Raw genomic sequence first — 22,294 nt, forward strand, 5'->3', positions numbered from 1 at the left:
TATAAATATATAATAAATATAATAATAAATATAATAAATATTATATATCATAAATATAATATAATTAATATTATATATTATTATATTATATATTATTTAAATTATGTTATATATTATATTAAATATATAATATTAAATTATTTTAAATATTATATATAATATATACAAATAAAATATATATTTTAATATACATTTATATAACATATAATTTATATAAAATTTATATAAATTTATATAAAATATAAATATATATTTAAATTATTACTTAAATATATATTTTATTTATATATTGAATATGTAATGTATATATTATATATTATATATCTAATATTATCTATATAATATATTTGATATATGTTATATTAAATATATATTATATATTTTTAATATTATATAATATATATAATTTATATTTAATTTATATAATATTAATATTTAATATTATATAATTTAATACTGTATATATTATATTAAATATATATTATATATTATGTGTATATAATTAATATATGTAAATAAAATATAGACACAAAATATAGACATGTTTAAGAGACACTTAAACATATGTCTATACAAAAATCTGTACATGAATACCGCCTCATACCTATTAGGCTAGCAATTATCAAAAAAAGCAACTGTAATGTTGAGAAATTGCAGCTCTTTGGCACTGTTGGTGGGAATGTCAAATGGTACTGTTATTGTGAAAAATAGTATGGTGGTTTCTCCAAAAATTAAAAATGGAATTCCATGCTAATGGATCAGAATTAATATTGTTAAAATGACCATAATGCCCAAAGCAATCTACAGATTCAATGTAATCCTTATCAAAGTACCAATGTCATTTCTCACAAAATTAGAAAAAACAATATTAAAATTCATATGGAACTGAAAAACGGCCCAAATAGCCAAAGCAAACCTGAACAAAAAGAACAAAGCTGGAGGCATCACAATATGTGACTTCACAATACATTACAAGAATATAGTAACCAAACAGTCTTGTATAAAAACATACACGTAGATCAATGGAACAGAATAGAGATCCAGAATAGAGCCAACTGATCTTTGACAAAGCTGACAAAATGTAGACTAGGGAAAAAACAGCTTCTTCAACAGATGGTGCTGGGAAAACTGGATTGCCATATGCAGAAGAATGAAACTGGACCCCTATCTCTGATCATATACAAAAAAAGTCAACTCAAGAAGTATTAAAGACTTACTGTAAGACCTGAAACTAAAAATCCTGGAAAAAATCCTTGGGAAAACTCTACTTGATATTAGTCTAAGCAAGGAATTTCTGACTAAGACTTCAAAAGCAAGCAACAAAATCAAAAATAGACAAATGAAACTTCGTTAAACTAAAAATCTTCTGCACAGCAAAAGAAATAATCAACAGAGTGAAGAGAGAACCTGCAGAATGGAAGAAAATATTTACAAACTTAGCTGGGGGTGGTGGCTCAAGCCTGTAATCCCAGCACTTTGGGAGGCTGAGGCGGGTGGATCACGAGGTCAAGAGATCGAGACCATCCTGGTCAACATGGTGAAACCCCGTCTCTACTAAAGATACAAAAAATTAGCTGGGCATGGTGGCACGTGCCTGTAATCCCAGCTACTCAGGAGGCTGAGGCAGGAGAATTGCTTGAACCCAGGAGGCGGAGGTTGCGGTGAGCCGAGATCGCGCCATTGCACCCCAGCCTGGGTAACAAGAGTGAAACTCCGTCTCAAAAAAAAAAAAAAAAGAAAAAAAGAAAATATTTACAAACTTATTCATCCAATAAGGGACTAGTGTCCGGAATACACAAGAAACTCAAAACCTCAGCAACAATGAAAAATAAACAATCTCAGGAAGAAGTGGGCAAAGGACATGAATAGGCATTTTTCAAAAGAAGACATACAAATATCTGACAGGAATATGAAAAAAAAATGCTCAACATAACTTGTCATGAGAGAAATGCAAATTAAAACCACAATGAGATACCATCTTACCCTAGTCACAATGGTTACTATTAAAAAGACAGAAAATAGCCGGGCGCAGTGGCTTAAGCCTGTAATCCCAGCACTTTGGGAGGCCGAGGCGGGTGGATCACGAGGTCGATAGATCGAGACCATCCTGGTCAACATGGTGAAACCCTGTCTCTACTATAAATACAAAAAATTAGCTGGGCATGGTGGCGCATGCCTGTAGTCCCAGTTACTCAGGAGGCTGAGGCAGGAGAATTGCCTGAACCCAGGAGACGGAGGTTGCGGTGAGCTGAGATCGCGCCATTGCAATCCAGCCTGGGTAACAAGAGCGAAACTCCGTCTCAAAAAAAAAAAAAAAGACAGAAAATAACAGATGTTGGCAAGGATAAGGAAAAAGGCGAACTCATACACTGTTGATGGTAATGTAAATGAGTACAACCTCTGTGGAAAACTGTATGGAGATTTTTGTAAGAATTATTAATAAAAATAGGAATACCATTCAATCCAGCAATCCCACTACTGGGTATCTACCCAGAGGAAAAGAAATCAATATATCAAAACATAGCTGCACTGGTATATCTCTTGTGCATTATTCACAATAGCAAAGACATGGTATCAACCTAAATGCCCATCAACAAATAATTAGGCAAAGAAAACGTAGGCCAGGTGCAGTGGCTCACGCCTGTAATCCCAATCCCAGCACTTTGGGAGGCTGAGGTGGACAGATCAGCTGAGGTCAAGAGTTCGAGACCAGCCTGGCCAACATGGCGAAACCCAGTCTCTACTAAAAATGCAAAAATTAGCTGGCCTTGGTGGCACACAGCTGTAATCCCAACTACTCAGGAGGCTGAGGCAAAGAATTGCTTGAACCTGGGAGGCGGAGGTTGCAGTGAGCCGAGATCATGCCACTACCCACCAGTCTGGGAGACAGAGCAAGACCCTGTCAAAAAAAAAAAAAAAGAGAGAGAAAGAAAAAGAAAGAAAGAAAGTTAAGTGTGGTGCATACTATGGAATGCTATTTGGCCATAAGAATGAAATCACATCTTTTGCAGCAACATGGGTAAAATTGGAGGTCATTATGTTAAGTGAAACAAACCAGACACAGAAAGTCAAATATTACATGTTCTTACCAATAAGTGGGTACTAAAAACTGTGCGTACACAGAAAGAGTAGAATGACAGACATTGGAGACCCAGAAAGGTGAGAGAGAGTGGGGTACGGTGGATGATGAGAAATTACTTAATGAGTACAAAGTATATTGTACCCTAAAAGTCCTGACGTGACCGTTACACAACCTATGCATATAACAACACTGCACTTGTACCCTATAAATTTATACAAAAAAAAATTTTTGGGACAGAGTCTCACTCATTGCAACCTCCATCCTCTGAGTTCAAGCAGTTCTCCTGCCTTGCCTTCCTAGTAGCTGGGATTACAGGCATGTGCTACCATGCCCAGCTAATTTCTGTGTTTTTAGTAAAGACAGGGTTTCACCATGTAGGCCAGGCTGGTCTTGAACTCCTGACCTCAAGTGATCCATCTCTATCGACCTCCCAAGGTGCTGGGATTACAGGTGTGGGCCATTGAGCCTGGTCTCATACAAATTTTTAAAAAGAAAAAAATTTTAAAAATGCTTTAAAAGAAATTGCATATCAAATTTTTCTCCTTTTAAGTAAAGAGAAATAGACATTATAAAAGGTAGTAAATTTTCACATACTTGAAAAATAAAGAATTAAATATATGAAGAAAATAAAATTGCCACACAATCCAGGAATTCTGCCTCTGGGTATATACTCAAAATAATTGAAAGCAGGGTTTTGAAGAGTTATTTGCACACCTATGCTCATTATTCAGCAGCATTATTCACTACATTATTCACTACAGGTAAAACGTGGAAGCAATCCAAATGTTTATTGATGGGTAAATGGATAAGCAATGTGTGGTCTGCATGCATAATGACATTTTTTTTTCCTCAAATTCCTCTGATACAATGGAATATTATTCATCTTAAAAACAAAGAAAATTCTGACTTATGCCACAACATGAATGAACCTTGAAGACACTATGCAAAGTGAAATAAGCCAGTCACAAAAAGACAAATGCTATATGATTCCACTATATGAGATACTTAAGAGTAGTCAAAATCATAGACAGAAAGCAGAATGACAGCTTCCAGAGCCCAGAGGGAAGAACAGGAAGTTATTGTGTGGTGAGTATAGAGTCTCAATTCTGCAAGATGAAGAGAGTTCTGGAAATGGATGGTGGTGATGGCTGTATAACAGCATGAATGTACCTAATACATACCACTGAACTATATACATAAAAATGGTTATGATAGTAAATTTTGGCTGGGTGAGCTGGCTTACACCTATAATCCCAACACTTTGGGAGGCCAAGGTGGGGGGATCACCTGAGGTCAGGAGTTCAAGAGCAGCCTGGCCAACATGGTGAAACCCCATCTCTACTAAAAATATAAAAATTAGCCAGATGTGGTGGTGGGCGCCTGTACTCAGGAGGCTGAGGCTGGAGAATTGCTTGAACCCAGGAGACGGAGATTGCAGTGAGCCAAGACCATGCCATTGCACTCCAGCCTGGGCAACAAGGGCAAAACGCTGACTCAAAAAAAAAAAAAAAAAAAAAAAAAGATGGTAAATTTTATGTTATATCTATCATAACACAATAAAAAATGGGGGGGGGGTTAGAAATCTATACACAAATGTTTAAAGCGGCTTTATTCATAATTTCCCCAAATTGGAAAGAACGAAATGTCCTTCAACTAACTGGTGAATGGATAAACAAATTGTGGTGACTACTCCTTAGCAATAAATAGGAACAGACTACTGATACGTGCACCAACATGGATTAATCTTTAACAGACTATGTTAAGTGAAAGAAGCCAGACTTACAAGACTAAATACTCCAAATAGTGTATGATTACAGTTATATGAATTTTGGAAATATCAGAACTACAGAAACAGATGAAAGATCAGTGGCCACCAGGGACTAGGAGTCGGGGGAGGATTTGACTACAAAGGAGCATGGTGGTTTTGAGGGTGATGAACGTGTTCTACAGTTTGATTGTGGTGGTTACATGACTCTACACTTTTGTGAAAACTCAGAGAACTGTACGTGAAAGGGTGAATTTTACTGTCTGTAAATTAACTTCAATAAATCTGACTTTTGAAACAGCAATAATAAAATTGAGCCATGTGGTGCTTCCATGACACACATCTGAAACAAAATCACACAGAAAGGTTGAAAGAATGGGAAATGATACATCAAACAAGCACTAACCAAAAGAGAGGTGGAATAGCTATATTGACATTGGACAGATTAAAGGCAAAAAGCATTGGTAAAAATGAGAGTCATTACATTACAGGAACAATTCCCTAGAAAGTTTCCATATTTCTAAACACTAATAACAAAGGCTCAAGATATACAAAGCAGGCTGGGCATGGTAACTCATGCCTGTAATCCCAACACTTTGGGAAGCTGAGGCAGGCAGATGACTTGAGGTCAGGAGTTCAAGACTAACCTGGCCAACATGGTGAAACCTCATCTCTACTAAAAACAAAAATTATCCAGGCATGGTGGCACACGTATGTAGTCCCAGCTACTCAGGAGGCTGAGGCAGGAGAATTGCTTGAACCCAGGAGGTGGAGGTTGCAGTGAGCTGAGACCTCATCATTGCATTCCAGCCTGGGTGACAAACCAAGACTCTATCCAAAAAAAAAAAAAAAAGCAAAACTTGACAGAATTGCATGAAGAAATTGATAAATTCACACCGTTACAGAAAAATTTAGCTCTCTTAGTAATGGGTCATTACTAAGCAGACAAGAAATAGTAAACACACAGAAGATCTGGAAAATACAATTAAAAAGCTTAATTCAACAAGTATAGAGTCCTGTACCAATTAGACAATACATTATTTTTGAGCATACATAGAACAATTGCAAAAAAAAAAAAAAAAAAAAAAAGATTAGGTACTAGTCTACAATTTTTTAACTAAATTTAGAAATTAATTACAAATACGTAACTTTAAAAATTTCAAACATTTGAATTTTTAAATGCATATAGGTTCAGAAAGAGCTCAAAATGAAAATTAGAAAATTTATAAAACTAAATATACATATCAAAATTGGTACAGCTGGGCACAGCAACACATACCTATAATTCCACTTGGAAGGCTGAGGCAGGAGGATTGCTTGAGTCCACAGGTTCAAGACCAGTTTGGGCAACTTAGCAAGACCTAATCTTTAAATATATATATACACACACACACATATATATGTAAATATATACAACATATATAATTACATATATATACATATATACACTATATATATACACATACACTATACACACACACACACACACACACACACACACACACAGTGCAGCCAAACTGATATTTAGAGGGAAATTTATAGCCCTAAATCTACATATCACACAACAAAATCAGTGCTGGAGAAAACAAAAATAAACTACCATACCTTTATAATACATTCCAGTGAAAGGAACAGTCAATTGTTTCTCTACATGCTTACCCTCTAATCAGAAAGTAGCTGGGTCACAAGGAAGAAAGATAACTTATATATAAGTGTTCGGCTTTGGCAAGGGAATATCACTGATTGAATGTTTATGTAACTGAAATTATCTAAAGAAGATTGAACTATTCATCTTTAATGTTTTCACATTATCACATTACCCATATTACCTCCTATTGCTCGTGAACACACACACACACACACATAAACTGGCCTTCTTGGATGGTGTGGAGGACTGCTCCATAGATTTTATCCACTCTACTATAGTGGGCTGAGGAGGATCGACTCAAACCATCCAGCATTGACCAACCATCTACCACGTGTAAGTTGCTATCCAGAATTCAAAGCTGAACAAAGCCAGCTTTGAGGAGCTCGAAGACCTGGTTTGACTGGAGGTCCAGGCATTGGAATGGAATGCAAAGAGATGAGATTGGCAGCATCAGTTGAGGTGTGGTCACAGTGAGGCTTGAATGTCAGGGGAGGCATGATAGTGAAGGTTTATGAGCAAGGAAATAAAAACCACGGCCACACGTAGGGAAATGGTATCCCAGAAAATCGTACCTTCTTGGGTCATAAAGTCATCTTCAGCAAAGATGTTAAAGTTGCCACACAGCCCGCAGGTCTGGTTGAAGTATCTGTCTGACAGCAGGACTTGAAAGTTGCCGCTGCCATCAATCCTGGCCACAAAGCCATAGGCCTCACCGGACAGCTTGTAGTACCCAGCCTCAGTTTCTAGATACAGCCCTTTGGAGGCATAGGGCATGGAGACTCTGGAAGGCAAAGGCTAAGTTCAGAAGTAGACCTCTCGTGCATTTTCTGGATGTCTCTCCCACCTTCTAACCCCAACCCCATGTTATAGGGTTCAGACCATGGTGCGAAGTGGCTGAGGGCCTAGACCAGTAATTGGGAGCGCTGGCTGTCTCCCGGCCCTGCTACTCACTTCACTGCCACATTTGCTTCCATTCTCTGGGCCCCAGCTTCTTCACCTGAGAAATGAGGGCTTGTGCCAGGGGGTCCCTAGGGTCCTTTCTAACTCAGACATTCTAGGCTTACCTTTGGTCCCCCTGTGTCACAGTACCATTGACAAACAAGCGGATGTCAAAAAACTCCCCGAGATACACGGAGAGGCTCACTCTCTTGCCATTTTGGAAGTCGCCTGCAAGAGAAAAAAGTCAATAGCAGCGATTATTACTCCCCTCAAACTGAAGACGTTGATTAAGAATCATCATCTAGGGCCGGGCGCAGTGGCTCAAGCCTGTAATCCCAGCACTTTGGGAGGCCGAGGTGGGTGGATCACGAGGTCAAGAGATCGAGACCATCCTGGTCAACATGGTGAAACCCCATCTCTACTAAAGGTGCAAAAAATTAGCTGGGCATGGTGGTGCATGCCTGTAATCCCAGCTACTCCGGAGGCTGAGGCAGGAGAATTGCCTGAACCCGGGAGGCGGAGGTTGCGGTGAGCCGAGGTCGCGCCATTGCACTCCAGCCTGGGTAACAAGAGCAAAACTCCGTCTCAAAAAAAAAAAAAAAAAAAAAAAAAAGAATCATCATCTACGCAATCTTTTCACAGCAGAAAATGCCCCCATAAGTCTTAACAAGTGAGCAACAAAAATCTCCCTAAAAATCTCATTTTCTCACCCATTTTTCCATTCATCTAAAAATAATAATATATTGAGTGACTTCTGGATACATAGCCCTCAAGTGGGCTCTTACATATCACGAAAGAAAAATGTAATAAAAGCATGATCTCTTGCTTATGGGAATTTACAACCTGCGTATAAATAGAAAACAAACACGCGACATTGTAAGGCAGCAAACAACACTGTGAGTTACTGGTAACAGCTGCTCTAGGAGAGTGTCATTCATTCATTCATTCATTCATTGAGACAGGGTTGTGTTCTGTTGCCCAGGCTGGGGATGCAGTGATGTGAACATGGCTCACTGTAGCCTCCACCTCCTGGACCCAAGCAATCCTCCTGCCTCAGCCTCCCAGGTAGCTGGGACCACAGGTGCATACCACCACACCCACCTAATTTTTTTATATATATTTTGTAGAGACAATATCTCACTGTGTTGCCCAGGCCGGTCTTGTGCTCCTGGATGCAAGTGATCCTTCTGCCTCTGCTTCCCAAAGTGTAGGGATTAAAGGCATGAGTCATTCTCCCGCCCCACCCAAGCCTAGCAGTGCTATTTAAAATGGTACCTTAGGACAGCTCAAGTCAGATTCCCTGGGCTTTTTGTTTAAAATGGAGATTCATGAACCCCACCTAAGTTTACTGAATTTGATTATCCAGAAGTTTAGAGATCGTGTGGGTCAAGGGCCTTACACAGCACATGGAATTAATAAGGACATACTAAATGATTGACAGGGGAAATGTCTGAAGATCCAGACACATGATAAAATAGGCTCTGGGAATGGTGTGGGTGCGAGTGCTGAATAGGACCACAAAGGTGATGGTGGCCGGCAGGAAAGAGGAAACACAGACAAGAGACATTTTTCACAGCATGACCAAAGCTGAGCAAGCCTCACATAGTTTTTGAGAACTGCTGCTACTTGTGCTGTGTCTTCGATATTCAAAGATAACTAATTGGTCATAAGAAAGAAAAGAACCAGAAGGGAAAATACAGAGTCTGGTCTCAAGCCTTGGAGACAGAAATTGGTAAAGTTAGTCTTAAAAATGAGCAAATACCAGCCTGATCAACATAGTGAAACCCCATCTCTACTAAAAATACAAAAATTAGCTGGGCATGGTGGCATGCAACTGTAATCTCAGCTACTCAGGAGGCTGAGGCAGGAGAATCGCTTGAACCTGGGAGGTGGAGGCTGCAGTGAGCCGAGATCAGCTACTGCACTCCAGCCTGGGCAACAGAGCAAGACTCTGTCTCAAAAAAAAAAAAAAAAAAAAAAAAAAAAAAGCAAATCTCTCTTCTCCTAGAAGGGATAGGAGAGTGTGGGCTGTTTCTCAGCAAGAAGAGGTTAAGATGTCTGTGGAACCAAGCCCAAAAGAGCCACAAAAACGGAGCTGGGGCAAGGGTCTCCTCACTCCTAGCCAGGAGAGGAAGAGCCCCCAGTAGGGCTCTGGGCTGAACTGAGGCTGCAGGAGGACAACCACACACACAGACACACACGCGCTCACACACACACACACACAAACACACACACACACACACACACACACACACCCTGCACACTGCAACACATGAACACTCCAAACCAACCAGAATGAGCTACAGAATAGACTTGTTTCTGGCGGGAATTCAACAAGGGCTGTCCCATGTAAATAACTAGTCTATTCTAGGAACAGTTTTGAATGACACGCCAGCAGCAGCAGCGACCAGAAAAGACACGCAGACCACCCACAGTCCATAAACCATGTTCTGCAGGGCTCCAGATCAACGCAGCTGGGAGAAAGAGGAGGTGCGCGCCGCGTGAAAGGGGACTTGTCCTGTCTGAGCTGAGGAGTCTCCCTTACTCTGCATTCCCATCTAGAACAGTTTTTAGAGCAAGCAAACCTTTAAAAGCTGAACCAACAAGACACTGGCCAAAGAAAAACAACTAGAGAAGTGATTGCGTAAATAGAGTAACTTATTTTCAATTTTATTTCATTTATCAGTAATGTTAGAATCTGAGAGAGGATTATATGGATCTTGAAAGTCTTTCAACTTTTCTGCATGTTTGAAAATTTCCATAATAAAATGTTGAAAAAAAATAGGACAACCAGGTAACAACCCCCAATTGGCACTCCCTCCCAGGAGCTCTCCAGGGCATTGGGCCCATGACCAAATCCTTCCCTCGGCCTTTCCTGGATCTGGCTCTCTGAACACTACACACAGCCCAGCGTGCGCCCATTCGACAGGGCGGGGATGCGCTCACACTCCTCACTGGAGAGCTGCCACAACAGAAGCCCCCACCTGCTGGACAGCAGACAAATGAGCCCATGAGGTCTGTGGCCCCGGGTCCCTTATTACCACTGAGCCTGGCACCCCATCAGCGAATCCTCCTTCCGTCCCATCTCACAGGGCAGAGGGAGTTCTGCCCAGCTTCAGTGGGTAACTCAGCCAAGATGTCACCTCTGAGCCAAAGGCATCTCCCTCCCGGAAATGGGAAAGTGACCCCGGGAGCCTCTCCTCCTGGGGATGCAGAAAGCATGGGTGGGACCAAGTCTACCAGGGACTGTGGCTGGAGGATGGGTAGGGAACGCTTCAGAGGCAGCCAGGCAGCTTGGGGCTGGCATGGCCCTACAGCTGGGGACCTGCAGCACTTAGAGGCTTTCAAAGATGCAAAATCACTTGAGCAAGGTACTGGCTCCACAGGGGACAGAGCAGAGCGTGTGCCACAGGAAAGGCCCGAGGTCACTATGGCTGTAAGTTTGAAAAGTAAGGCCTGCAAGGCTGAACAAACCATGAATTCAGCAGAAGCAGAAAACGCAAACAGGAAAGAACCAGGAGAAGTGTGTGGGAGGGAAGGGGAGCCCCGCCCTCCTGGAGTAAATAACGGAGGAGCCTGCCCATGCAGGCTGCGGGGCTCGGGGCCAGCCAGGTGGCAGACCCTGGGGTAACCTGCCCATCACCACAGAGCCAGTCAGTGATGACAGAGCTGGGACTCCAACCCGAGTGCTGTTTTAAGTATGTGAAGGGCGAGACCAGCATTAGGAAGTCCAAGCGACAGCCCGGGGCTGAGCCCCTGTGAGGCAGCGCCAGGCAGTCAGGGGAGGTGGTGCTGGCTGCTCCCCGAGCTTCACCTACTGCAGGAACTGGGGCTCCTGAAGGGGCTGATTTAGGTTGTGGTAACCAGCCCCCACCCACCCGGAGACAAACCAAAAACAGCAGTCTAGGGGCAGGAGTGGGGCTGCCTCGTGCCCTTCAGTGATGACTGAACTGCATGGCGTGGAGAATTCCTGGCCCGGGATGGCGGAGGGGGGCTTGAGGAGCAGTCAGGCCACTCCTGGAGCACGGGAGTGATAAGGGAATTGGGGGTTTTGTTTTTGCTTGTTTTGAGGTCTTGCTCTGTCGCTCAGCATGACGTGTAGTGATGTGATCACAGCTCACTGCACCCTTGAACTCCTGGGCTCAAGCAATCCTGTCACCTCAGCTTCCCAAATAGTTGGAACTACAGGCGTGTGCCACCAAGCCCAGCTAATTTTTGTATATTTTTGTACAGATGGGGGTCTCGGTATGTTGCCCAGGCTGGCCCCGAACTCCTGGGCTCAAGCAATCCTCCTGCTTCAGCCTCCCAAAGCACTGGGATTACAAGCATGAGCAACTGTGCCCAGCCTGGCGGTGGGATTTTTCAAAGTGTAATCTAGAAAGGCCTACAACTCAGAAAAACACACAACAGCAGCAGGAAGGATCTAAACAAGCGGTTCTTAAACTCGTTTGCTCAAAAGCATAGTAAAAACACAATTTTTACACACACACACATTTCACATCTTCACCCTTGCCGACCAGGCACAGTGGTTCAAGCCTGTAGTCCTAGCACTTTGGGAGGCCGAGGCGGGCAGATCACGAGGTCAGGAGATTGAGACCATCCTGCCCAACATGGCGAAACTCCATCTCTACTGAAATATAAAAATTAGCTGGGTGTGATGGCACACGCCTGTAGTCCCAGCTACTCGGGAGTGTGAGACAGGAGAATCTCTTGAACCCAGGAAGTGGAGGTTGCAATGAGCAGAGGTCGCACCACTGCACTCCAGCCTGGTGACAGAGCAAGACACTATCTCAACAACAACAACAACAAAATCTACTCTTGCCATGTACTATGCACTCCAGTATTTTCTGATGGTTTCTATCCTATTCTATTTCACCTTTTTAAATGCTAGTTATTAGCATTAAACTAATTTTAGGATCCATGGCTCATGACTCAGTTCGAAAAACACTGATCTAGGCTGACTTTGTTTTATAGACGGAGAAACTAAGGCCTAGGTTTACAGCAGGATGTCTCCACTTCTCCACTGCACCACTCGAATTCGGGGCCAGACACTTCCCTGTGCATGGCAGGAGAACCAGTAGCCTCCTGGCCTCTGCCCACTAGAGGCCAGCAGCACCCTCCCTACAGCTGTGACAACCCAAAATGTCTCCCGACACTGTAAAATATCCTCGGGGGGACATCCCCCGACTGAGAAGCCCTGGTTTCCACGGTGGGCATGGAGCAGAGCCTACACTCAGGCTTTTTTGACTCTGTCCGAATCCCCTTTTTGCAACACAAAGCCACGTAACGGGGCATCGGAGTGTTCTAGATTGCGCTAACCACTAATGCAGGGAGAACTCCAGATCGCCTTGCATTTTATTTGCCTGCTTCCCTCAATGCAGAGCTCAGGGGGATCAGATAATGTGAAGCCATTAGAAATCGCCAGTGAGCCCAGGAGAGACCCCTGCACTCCACAGACCTCCAGGTTAGCACTTCCTATAACTCTTAGGAAAAGAGGCTGGCTATCACCCCACAGAAGCAAGACAGGGCAGTGAAGCTCCTCCTCCAGAGGCTCCCACCAGGCCTGCTGAACGCAGTGATTAAGGCGCTGAGTGAGGAGTAAGCTCCCAGCCCATGCCTTAGAGGGAAAGGTATCCGGGACCTTCAGAAGCAGGCCAAGAGCTGGAACCTCAGTCAGACGTGGATGCTTTCTCAGGCTTTAGCGTGAAACTCACTCATCTGCATTTCCAGTAAACACTCTACCTTCTAGGCCTGTGATTCTGATGCAGGTGATCCTTCCTCCAAACTGAGAACAAGGGTCTGGTCTAACCACGCCATGGAAACTAAGGGAGAAGTGACTCAGCAGACTGTTGGCTGTTGTTGATGCCTCTCTCTTGGCTGGTTTGGGAGCCAGATCCTGCAGCCGTAGCTGAGGAAGAGCAGTCTCTAAGGAAGAGCACGAACCAGGACTCCCACGGTCTCTCCCTGGCCCCCGTGCTGCCTGGCAAAGAGCCGTGTCGCCTTGGCCTTGAACCCTGGAGCCTGCCTCGCCAGAAGCCAAGATCAAGGATGGGGGTCTAGCCGTGGCACCAGGTGGCCCTTCATGTGCGGACATAAACACTTTACCCAGGATGTGAGCAAGGGCCACAGGCACTCGGGAGGAATGTGGATGTGGGACTTACGGTCAAGGAGTCAGGATGTCACTGCAGAACAATGGAACAGAAGGTGGGTATGTCCATGGAAACCGAAACTGCAGGGCCCAAGTCCTGGGCTCCCCTCCCCTGACCCGGTGCCCCTGGTTGCCCTGACGAACCCGTGCCAGCCCGCCCCCTCCCATTCTTCCTCTTCTCCCACATACCCATCAACAACAGCAGGCAAAGCAGCCACCCATTCTCTATGGCATCACCAGCATGGTTTCGGTGGAAATTAAACCAGTTTACATTAAAGTGTGTTTGATCCCTAACCTGGTTTAGGCAAACAGTCTCCCAGAAAATGGATACTTCACAAGGGCAAGTTGCTTATAAGAAAAGAATAGTGGCCTAGTGGGGAATCTCACAAAGAGGTTTTGAAGTAGACAAGCCTTCCATCGCCCTTCAGACTCCTCTGTGGCCACCGAAACATGGAAAAGGGTGGCCCAAGAGGCCGGACCTCTAGCACAAACCCATGTGGATCACGTGGGCCAGATGGAACTGAAGTGACACTGACCTCGTGGAAATGCCCGAGGGCGAGCAGCCCCCCGGTCCCCACAGGGCGCTTCCAAGTGAACAAACACCCCGTGTTAACCCGGCTGCTTTCAATAACTCAGCTTGGCTAAGCGATCACGCTTTCAGATAACCTGTCTCCCTTGATGCTCACGGTATCTCCATTTTAAAGATGAGGAAACTGCGCAGCTACCCTCAGAACACTCAGTAAAGAGGGAGAGCGGAGGAGAACACGGGTTTTCCAACTCCAATTCTGGCTCTGCGCTTCCATTTCCTGCCAGGGGCAGAGCCACCCAGTCCTGCAGGATGGAAACCAGTGAGCAAGAGTTGGTGAGCCCAGTGCTGGGTGGGCAGAATGGGCACAAGGGCTTCCTGAAGGAGGTGACAGAGGCAGCCCAGAGGCACCAGAACAGCCTACATTTCCCCACCTGGGAGGGCTACCCTGACGTGGTGCGGGGTCTGGAATTGGGCTCAAGTAGGGGAAGGGAGCTTCTCCAACATGCTAACTTGGCTCTCTGACCCCGGAACATGAGCTCTGTGCCTGGGATGAAGATATTAGTACATGTTGTTTACAAATCCGTCTCCAGACAGGGAGCCCAGAGCAGAGCTGAACTAACACAGATTGTGGAGTCAGACAGCAACCCCCACCTGGGCACCGCAGCATCTCCATCAAAATCTTCCCCCGGCCACTTTTTTCTTTTTTTGAGACGGAGTCTTCATCTGTGCCCAGGCTGGAGTGCAGTGGCTCTATCTCAGCTCACTGCAACCTCCGCCTCCTGGGTTTAAGTGATTCTCATGCCTAAGCCTCCCAAGCAGCTGGGATTTCAGGCATGCGCCACCATCCCCAGCTAATTTTTGTATTTTTAGTAGAGATGGGGTTTCACCATGTTGGCCAGACTGGTCACCAACTCGTGGCCTCAGGTGTTCTGCCTGCCTCAGCCTCTCAAAGCACTGGGATTACAGGTGTGAGCCACCGTGCCCGGCCTCCTCCGGTCACTTCTAGCCCTCCATTCCTACTGACCCCAGAGCCATCACAGGTAGGGGTCTGTATCAGCTTTGCTGTGGTTTATATAATGGGAAAATCCACTTAAAACACAACTTGGGGTCACCAGAGGTAGGGAGAGCCTGAGTCATCAGCTTCCCGGAGGCAGGGGTGGGGAATTCTCTCCAGCTGCTTTTCCAGTTCCTCCCCAGCTGCCACCTCTGAAGCAAGTTGGGACCCCTCACGGCTGGTGTTCAGGATGGCTTCCTTGATTTCCCTGGGGTGTTTCCGGCCTTTTCACTGCCTGCCTGGTTACCACGGCCAAGTCCACCACCTCCTACCTCTCCCCTTTTCAGGACCGTCTTGGCAAAGCACCAGTCTCCTCTCACCACTTTCCTGCTGCACAAGACCCGACACGAATTCCTCACAGCCTGTGGAATCGACTCAGATTCCCCATCGGACTTCAAGACCCTACACTGTGGCCTCGCCCTATAGCCCAGCCTCTCCAGTCCCGCCCCTCAAAGTTTGGTTATCCAGTCTAAGAGCAGCAGCAGCAGCTGGGAAATTGTTAGAAATGAAATTTTCAGGGCGCCTTCCACATCTACTGAGTCAGAACTCTGGGAGCAGGGCCCAGAGATCTGTTTGTCACAGCCCTCCAGGTGGCCCTGATGCAGCCTGGACTTTGGCAACCGCTGCTCCAGCCACACGGACCTCCCCAGGGCTCCACATCAGGAGCACGTGCCCCTTCTGCCTCCCCACTTCTCGTGCGGTCCCCATGGCATGCAGCACCCTCCCCTCCTCTCTAGCCAACCAAAGCTCCTTCCCCAGAGCTCCTCACACACCACCACTCTGTAAACATCTTCAGGCCAGGCAGGGTGGCTCACCCCTGTAATCCCAGCACTCTGGGAAGCCAAGGCAGGCGGATCACAAGGTCAGGAGTCCAAGACCAGCCTGGCTAATCCTGTCTCTACTGAAAATACAAAAAAATCAGCCGGGCGTGGTGGTACATGCCTATAATCCCAGGTGGTGCATGCCTATAATCCCAGCTGCTGGGGAGGCTGAGGTAGGAGAATTGCTTCAACCCAGGAGGCAGAGGTTGCAGTGAGCCGAGATTGTGCCACTGCACTCCAGCCTGGGCAACAGAGTAAGACTCCATCAAAAAAAAAAAAAATAAAATCTTCAGCACAACAGAGACTCCAGTGAGCTAAGCACCAAGAAACACAGATGAGTGAGACATGCTCCTTGCCCCTGAGGAGCTCACAGAGGAGTGGAGAGGGTGGCAGTGCCAGGAAGTCATATGTGATAGGTTTCCCAGCAGAGTCAGAGCAGGTGGCAAAGGTGGTCTCAAAGAGAGACCAGGAATAGAGGGAGCTCATAGCTACGGCCAGGTGCCAGACAGAGCTTGGTCCAGCACTGGGCACACAGAGGACCCTGCATCAGTCCCTGCTGACTGATGGTGCAATGACCCCAGCAGCCCAGAGCCCAGATCTCAGGTGAGTGTCTGGGTGCTGCCAAAGACTCCCCCCTTGACCAAACATGTGTGGGGGCTTCTGAGCCCTCTTCTAGACTAGGCCTTGGCCTTGTGCTCTGTCCTTGGCCTGCTCAGTTCAGTTTTAATAAGAATCCTGCTAGTTCGACTTAGCAAAGACACCCCCACCCTCAGTATGTAATCACTCTGGCCTGCCTTCAGCAAAACACCTGTCAAGCTGGGTTAAACAGAATCTCTCTTACTCCTGACGTTTCCTCTTTGAAATTTTCCATCACTGGCCCCTTCCCTCCTCCTTGGCCCTAAATCTTCACTTTTCCTTGTTGTATTCAAAGTTGAGTCCTCTCTCTCTCCCTGGCTACAAAAACCCCATGGCAGCAGTCCCTCCTGAAAGTCTTCCCTACTGGCTTTAACAAGTGTCATGAGGCTGAGCACGATGGCTCACATCTATATTCCCAGCACTTTGGGAGGCCGAGGCAGGTGAATCATAAGGTCAGGAGATCGAGATCATCCTGGCTAACATGATGAAATCCTGTCTCTACTAAAAATACAAAAAATTAGCCAGGCACGGTGGTGTGCACCTGTAGTCCCAGCTACTGGGGAGGCTGAGGCAGGAGAATTGCTTGAACCCAGGAGGCAGAATTTGCAGTGAGCTGAGATTGTGCCACTGCACTCCAGCCTGGGCAATAAGAGCAAAACTCCACCTCAGAAAAAAACAACAAAAAAAGACAAGTGTTATGAACACTTTTTCTGTCACAGCATGAGCCTGTCCTTTGCCATCTCATGCCACACACCTTGGTTAGTTTTTACCCTGTGGAGGTCACCAAACCATAATCCTGTATCCCTGCCCCTCCCAACCTCGCCAAGTGTCCCCTCTCCTTAATCCAGAGGAACATGTTGTCAATCTGAGAGGCCTGGGATCAAAATCCAGCTCCACCTTTTTTTTTTTTTTTTTTTTTTTTTGAGACAGAGTCTCGCTCTGTTGCCCAGTCTAGAGTGCATCTCAGCTCACTGCAACCAGGTTCAAGTGATTCTCCTGCCTCAGCCTCTGGAGTAACTGGGATTACAGGCGCCCACCACCATGCCAGGCTAATTTTTGTATTTTTAGTAGAGATGGGGTTTCACCATGTTGGCCAGACTGGTCTCAAACTCTTGACCTCAGGTGATTCGCCCACCTCGGCCTCCCAAAGTGCTAGGATTGCAGGTGTGAGCCACTGCACCCAGCCTCAGCTCCACATTTTATTGTCTGTCAGGCCTTGGAAGGATTATGCAACCTCCATGGGCCTTAGTTCTCCACTGGTAAAACTAGGGTGATTATGACTACATCCCAGGGCTGTTGTGGGGATGCAGGGACAGTAGCAGTCCTTCTCCAAGAATACAGGAGGTGCTCAGCATAAGCTGATGTTCTGATCCACAGGCCACCAAGAAAACAACAATGAGTCTTCCCTTTGGCAACGAGGTTCCAAAGCACCTTTTTCTAGTTCATCATGCTCCTTGATGCTGTGTTGCTTTCAGGGCATCACCTGGGCCCAGAACAATGGACACAGCGAACTACCAGAGAAGATAAAGACTCTCTTCATCCATCTCACCGGGCCCCCGTGGGGAGAGACCCGGGTAAAGCCAAGAGGTGCTACATGTCATGGAAAGGCTGTTCCTCTCCTAGTTCTCAGCGCTGACCTTTCAGCTCAGGCCCTATCCTGAGAGCAGGAATCCTCCCCCACACCAGGGCTGAGCTCAGCCAACCCTCTGTCTGAATTCCTCCCTGCAATGCCAGAACTCACCGATAATTGAGAAGGAACGTTTCTGGCAGTCCCCTGCCAGGAGGTAACTGCAGTATCCCGCAAAGCTGTACATGCTGCCGTCAAAGGTGTTGATGAAGTCACTTCCGAAGAGGCTGCATCGGGCCATGGATGACCTGTCGCGAGTCCCTTCTGCACAAACGATCCCTGGAGGGAGAGGCCACAGGTTGGGCTGGTGATCACAGGCCACAACTGGGACCGTCCACTCAAACCTCTCTGGCCCCGTAGAAATTAGACTGCCTTTGATAGAAATTGGGCTGTGGGGAGGTATTTTCCATCCTAAATGAGACTAAAGCTGTTGCTTTCAGCTCCCAAATATGAACCCAGATTCATAGCAATAACTAAGGAAGTTTTTCAGGAAATCTATCAGTGTTAATAACATTTACTTACTGATTTAAAATGTCATCATTATTAAAAATTTGGAGCATACAGAAAAAAACATAAAGAAGTTATCTGGGCATGGTGGCTCACGCCTGTAATCCCAACACTTTGGGAGGCCGAGGTGGGTGAATCACCTGAGGTCAGGAGTTCAAGACCAGCCTGGCCAACATGGCAAAACCTTGTCTCTACTAAAAATAGAAAAATTAGCCAGGTGTGGTGGTGGGCACCTGTCATCCCAGCTACTTGGGAGGCTGAGGCAGAAGAATCACTTGAGCCCAGGAGGTAGAGGTTACAGTGAGCTGAGATCGCACCACTGCACTTCAGCCTGGGCGACTGAGCCAGACTGTCTCAAAAAAGAAAAGAGAAGAAAGCACAAAGAAGCTAAAACCATCTGTAACCCAACACTCAGTGATCATTAGAGTTAACATTTCAATGTTCACCTTTCCATTTTATTTTACAGCATACACACAATTGTGGGTTTTTTACAAATTGGTGACCACCTTGTGCAAACTACTTATAACCTCTGTTTATTTCTCAGTAGATTGTAAATAATTTGTCATGCTATTGTATATACTTCCAATATGTGGTTTTTAGTGGCTGCATCATATTTTGCATCTAAATATCTATAATACAGCCCTCTATTATTAGGTTTCCAGCAATTTTCCATATTTTAATATTATAAACAGATTGCAGTGAGCCCCTTTGTACATAAATCTATGATTATATATTGAGCAGGTTAAATTTTAAACAGATCAGACTGTGTGCCTGACACATAGACTCTATGAAGTGTGAATTCCTCCAGGGTCACATGCTAACTCCTTCACTGACTGCAGGGGTGTGTGTGTGTGTGTGTGTGTGTGTGTGTGTGTGTTGGCAGGTGGGGAAACACAGCAATAAGTCTCTAAGTTTCTGGGTTCCCTGGCAAAAGACTCGCCTGGTAGGAAGATTCAGAGAGTGTGACAAATGTATATCTCTTTCCCCGGACTCACCTGTGGGCAGCAGCTGGATACTGCTGACCTGAGAGATCTAAGTGGAAAGAGCCCGAGGTCAATAGTCCCCTCCTGCCATTCACAGGCTCGGAATCTTAGCAAGAGAAGGGCAGCAGTGACATGCAGTGCCGTGGAAAGGGACCCAATGCAATGCAGTGCACCAGCCTGGGACCCAGGAAGACTGACCTCTGACTTGGCTCTAGGACACTTTGGAGCAGTCACTTCTCCTCTCCGACCCTCAGTCTCTTCATTTGTACCATGGGAGGGTCAACTAGGTGACCTCCACAATCTCATCTAAAACTAATAATCCATCCAAGTCTTGGGTTCCTTCTTCCTCGTCCTGTGCCCCCATAATATAGGATAGTTCTGTGCCACCCTTGTGCTTCCTAATCCCCCAATAGGAGATGACATTTGCAGGCACCTCATCTCTGGAATACTGGTCCAGGGTGGGAGCTCCGCAGAACCTTCACAGGAGACCACCAGCCTGCGCCTACTTGTGGCTGGGCAGACGGGTGAGCTCCAGACACACCTGCTTATTCCCAGAAAGGGGCACTTCAGATAGCCCTGCGGGGTGGGGAGTGAGAAATCGAGGCCTTTTGGTACCTACCTGGCAAGGTGAGGGCCACAGCAAGCAGCACCCTGGCAAATCTGGCAGGAATCATCTGCACAGAAGCAAGAAACATGAGCTGGTCAGTGTTGCCCAGGGAGGAGGCTGCTGGAGCAGCCACTGTCAAGGCATGCAGTAGCAAAAACATTTCTTCAAAGCAGAAGAAAAGATTGATCTCTGTGACCCTCTCTTCCCCTTCGAACATGGCCTTCTGGCCCCGCAAAACTCTTCCTGGCCAGTACTAGGCCCAAGGATAATAATCGCTGTGTGCTGGGACCTGTGGGCACCCTTCCACAGACAGCAGTCAGAGCACCAAGACAGGTGGAAAACCCTGCCCTCCCTCCAGGCCAGCCGGGCCACTCTCACGTCCCTGCCTCCTGAAGCAGCTGGGACCTGACACATCTCATTCCTTCCTGCCTCTGCATCCAGACTGGCGAGTAGGAACCATCTTACACTGTGTGCCCACCACAGCACCCCAGACATAGAGAATGCTGAGGAACTGCCAACATGACAGTTGGCCCCCAACTCTGTACCACAAGCGCCTCCAGAGCAAGGGCTGTCTCTCTTGTCTCCAAGGCCTGCGCCTGGCAAGATGCTTAACATCCAGGAGATGTCCAGCAAATGTTTGCTGAGCTCATCTAAAAAAACGGACAGGAGTCCAGCGGCCCTGGACTCAGGCAGGCATCTCCACTGTATGACCCCCCAAGAGAGGGACAATTGATCACGGCTGGCAAAGCATACCCCCAAGTCCCTTAGAGCCCCTGCTGTAGCCCCTCTCCTCTGGAAAATGTCGTTAAATGAAGTGCCGAATCTGTTGCCTGAGATTCACTGGGGGGTGACTCCTTTCCTACCCAAGGTCCCATCCAGACAAAGGTGAGATAAAGTGAATCTGTGATGTATCTGTGGAAGGAACACTGAGATGTCAAATAAGGCCAGGTCTTGATCTCCAAGCAGCTGTCCCCTACCAGTCCTAAGTTAGCACAGCTACATTCAGCCGATCCCGGAAGGTTCCCACAGGCGAAGGCAAAGCTCATTCCATCTCATTTGAGTGATGTACTATCAAGCAGTAAAACCCACTGCATGAAGAAAAGCAGCCCCAGGACCCTCAGAGGCAAGTAGAGGAGGGAGCATTGGGATCATCCCTCCCTGAATTGAATCGCCCCTCCAAACAAAGCCCTCCAGGTCCAGAGACAGAGAACCCCAGCTCCCCAGGAGCAGGGATCAGTCAGTCCTGCATATTCCTCCCACAACTGAGCCAGCTCTTCTTCCAATGGCCATACCTTCCTCTGCAAATGAGGGCTGCAGGTATCTCCAAGGTCCCTGGGAAACTCACCTCTGGACAATGGGGCCGCCCACCCTAGGCCATGCTCCCAGCCGCTGCAAAGGCTGAATCAGGTCTGCTACAGCTCCGGACTGTCTGGCTGTTATGTAGCCCAGGGGCTGTGGAGTCCCCACTGCTGGGGGAGATAAAGCCCAAGCTGTGACATCCACCAACCACCCTCCCTTTCCCACCACAATAGGCTGTGGGCTGCCACAGCAGGAGGTTGGCCTCCTCCTCCTAATTACCAAAAGGAAACAATGAAAGGAAATGGTATTAGAAGTACCTCGGAGCTGATAAAGCTTTGTAGAGTTTGGAGGGAGACCTCCTGGCAGCTGCCTTAATGAACTGCCTTGCCCTCCCCAAACACCCCCAACCCCTCCACCCCAGCACTTGATCCCTGGTCTTCCCAGAGTGCCCCGCACGTGTGGGATAACCAGGAATGCTGGTTTTCTCAGGGCAGACTGATCCAGGCAGTGGGGAATCACACTAGAACAACACAGCTTCCTGATCCAGCTTCCAGGACTGGCCTGCAGGGAAGTTGGGAAAAACATCTCAACCTGAGCCAATTTCTCTGCTGTGTTTGGAGGAAGGAGAGCTCTAACACTGCCTATGCAC

General features: G+C 46.4%; 1 protein-coding gene across 1 annotated transcript in view; it reads right to left on the bottom strand.

Moving 5' to 3' along the window:
• Positions 1-21,888, bottom strand: part of VWF (von Willebrand factor) — a 177,000-nt gene extending 155,112 nt beyond the window's left edge. Inside the window, exons 1-5 of the mRNA XM_010330022.3 lie at positions 21,692-21,888; positions 20,359-20,413; positions 18,364-18,528; positions 7,560-7,662; positions 7,068-7,276 (exon numbers count right to left, since the gene is read on the bottom strand). Coding sequence (XP_010328324.3) covers positions 7,068-7,276; positions 7,560-7,662; positions 18,364-18,528; positions 20,359-20,413 — 532 coding nt within the window. The 5' untranslated portion in view covers positions 21,692-21,888. The remainder of the gene's footprint in view (positions 1-7,067; positions 7,277-7,559; positions 7,663-18,363; positions 18,529-20,358; positions 20,414-21,691) is intronic.
• Positions 21,889-22,294: the final 406 nt, after the last annotated feature.

This window comes from Saimiri boliviensis, chromosome 7, assembly GCF_048565385.1.
Source record: "Saimiri boliviensis isolate mSaiBol1 chromosome 7, mSaiBol1.pri, whole genome shotgun sequence".
Taxonomy (NCBI): domain Eukaryota; kingdom Metazoa; phylum Chordata; class Mammalia; order Primates; family Cebidae; genus Saimiri; species Saimiri boliviensis.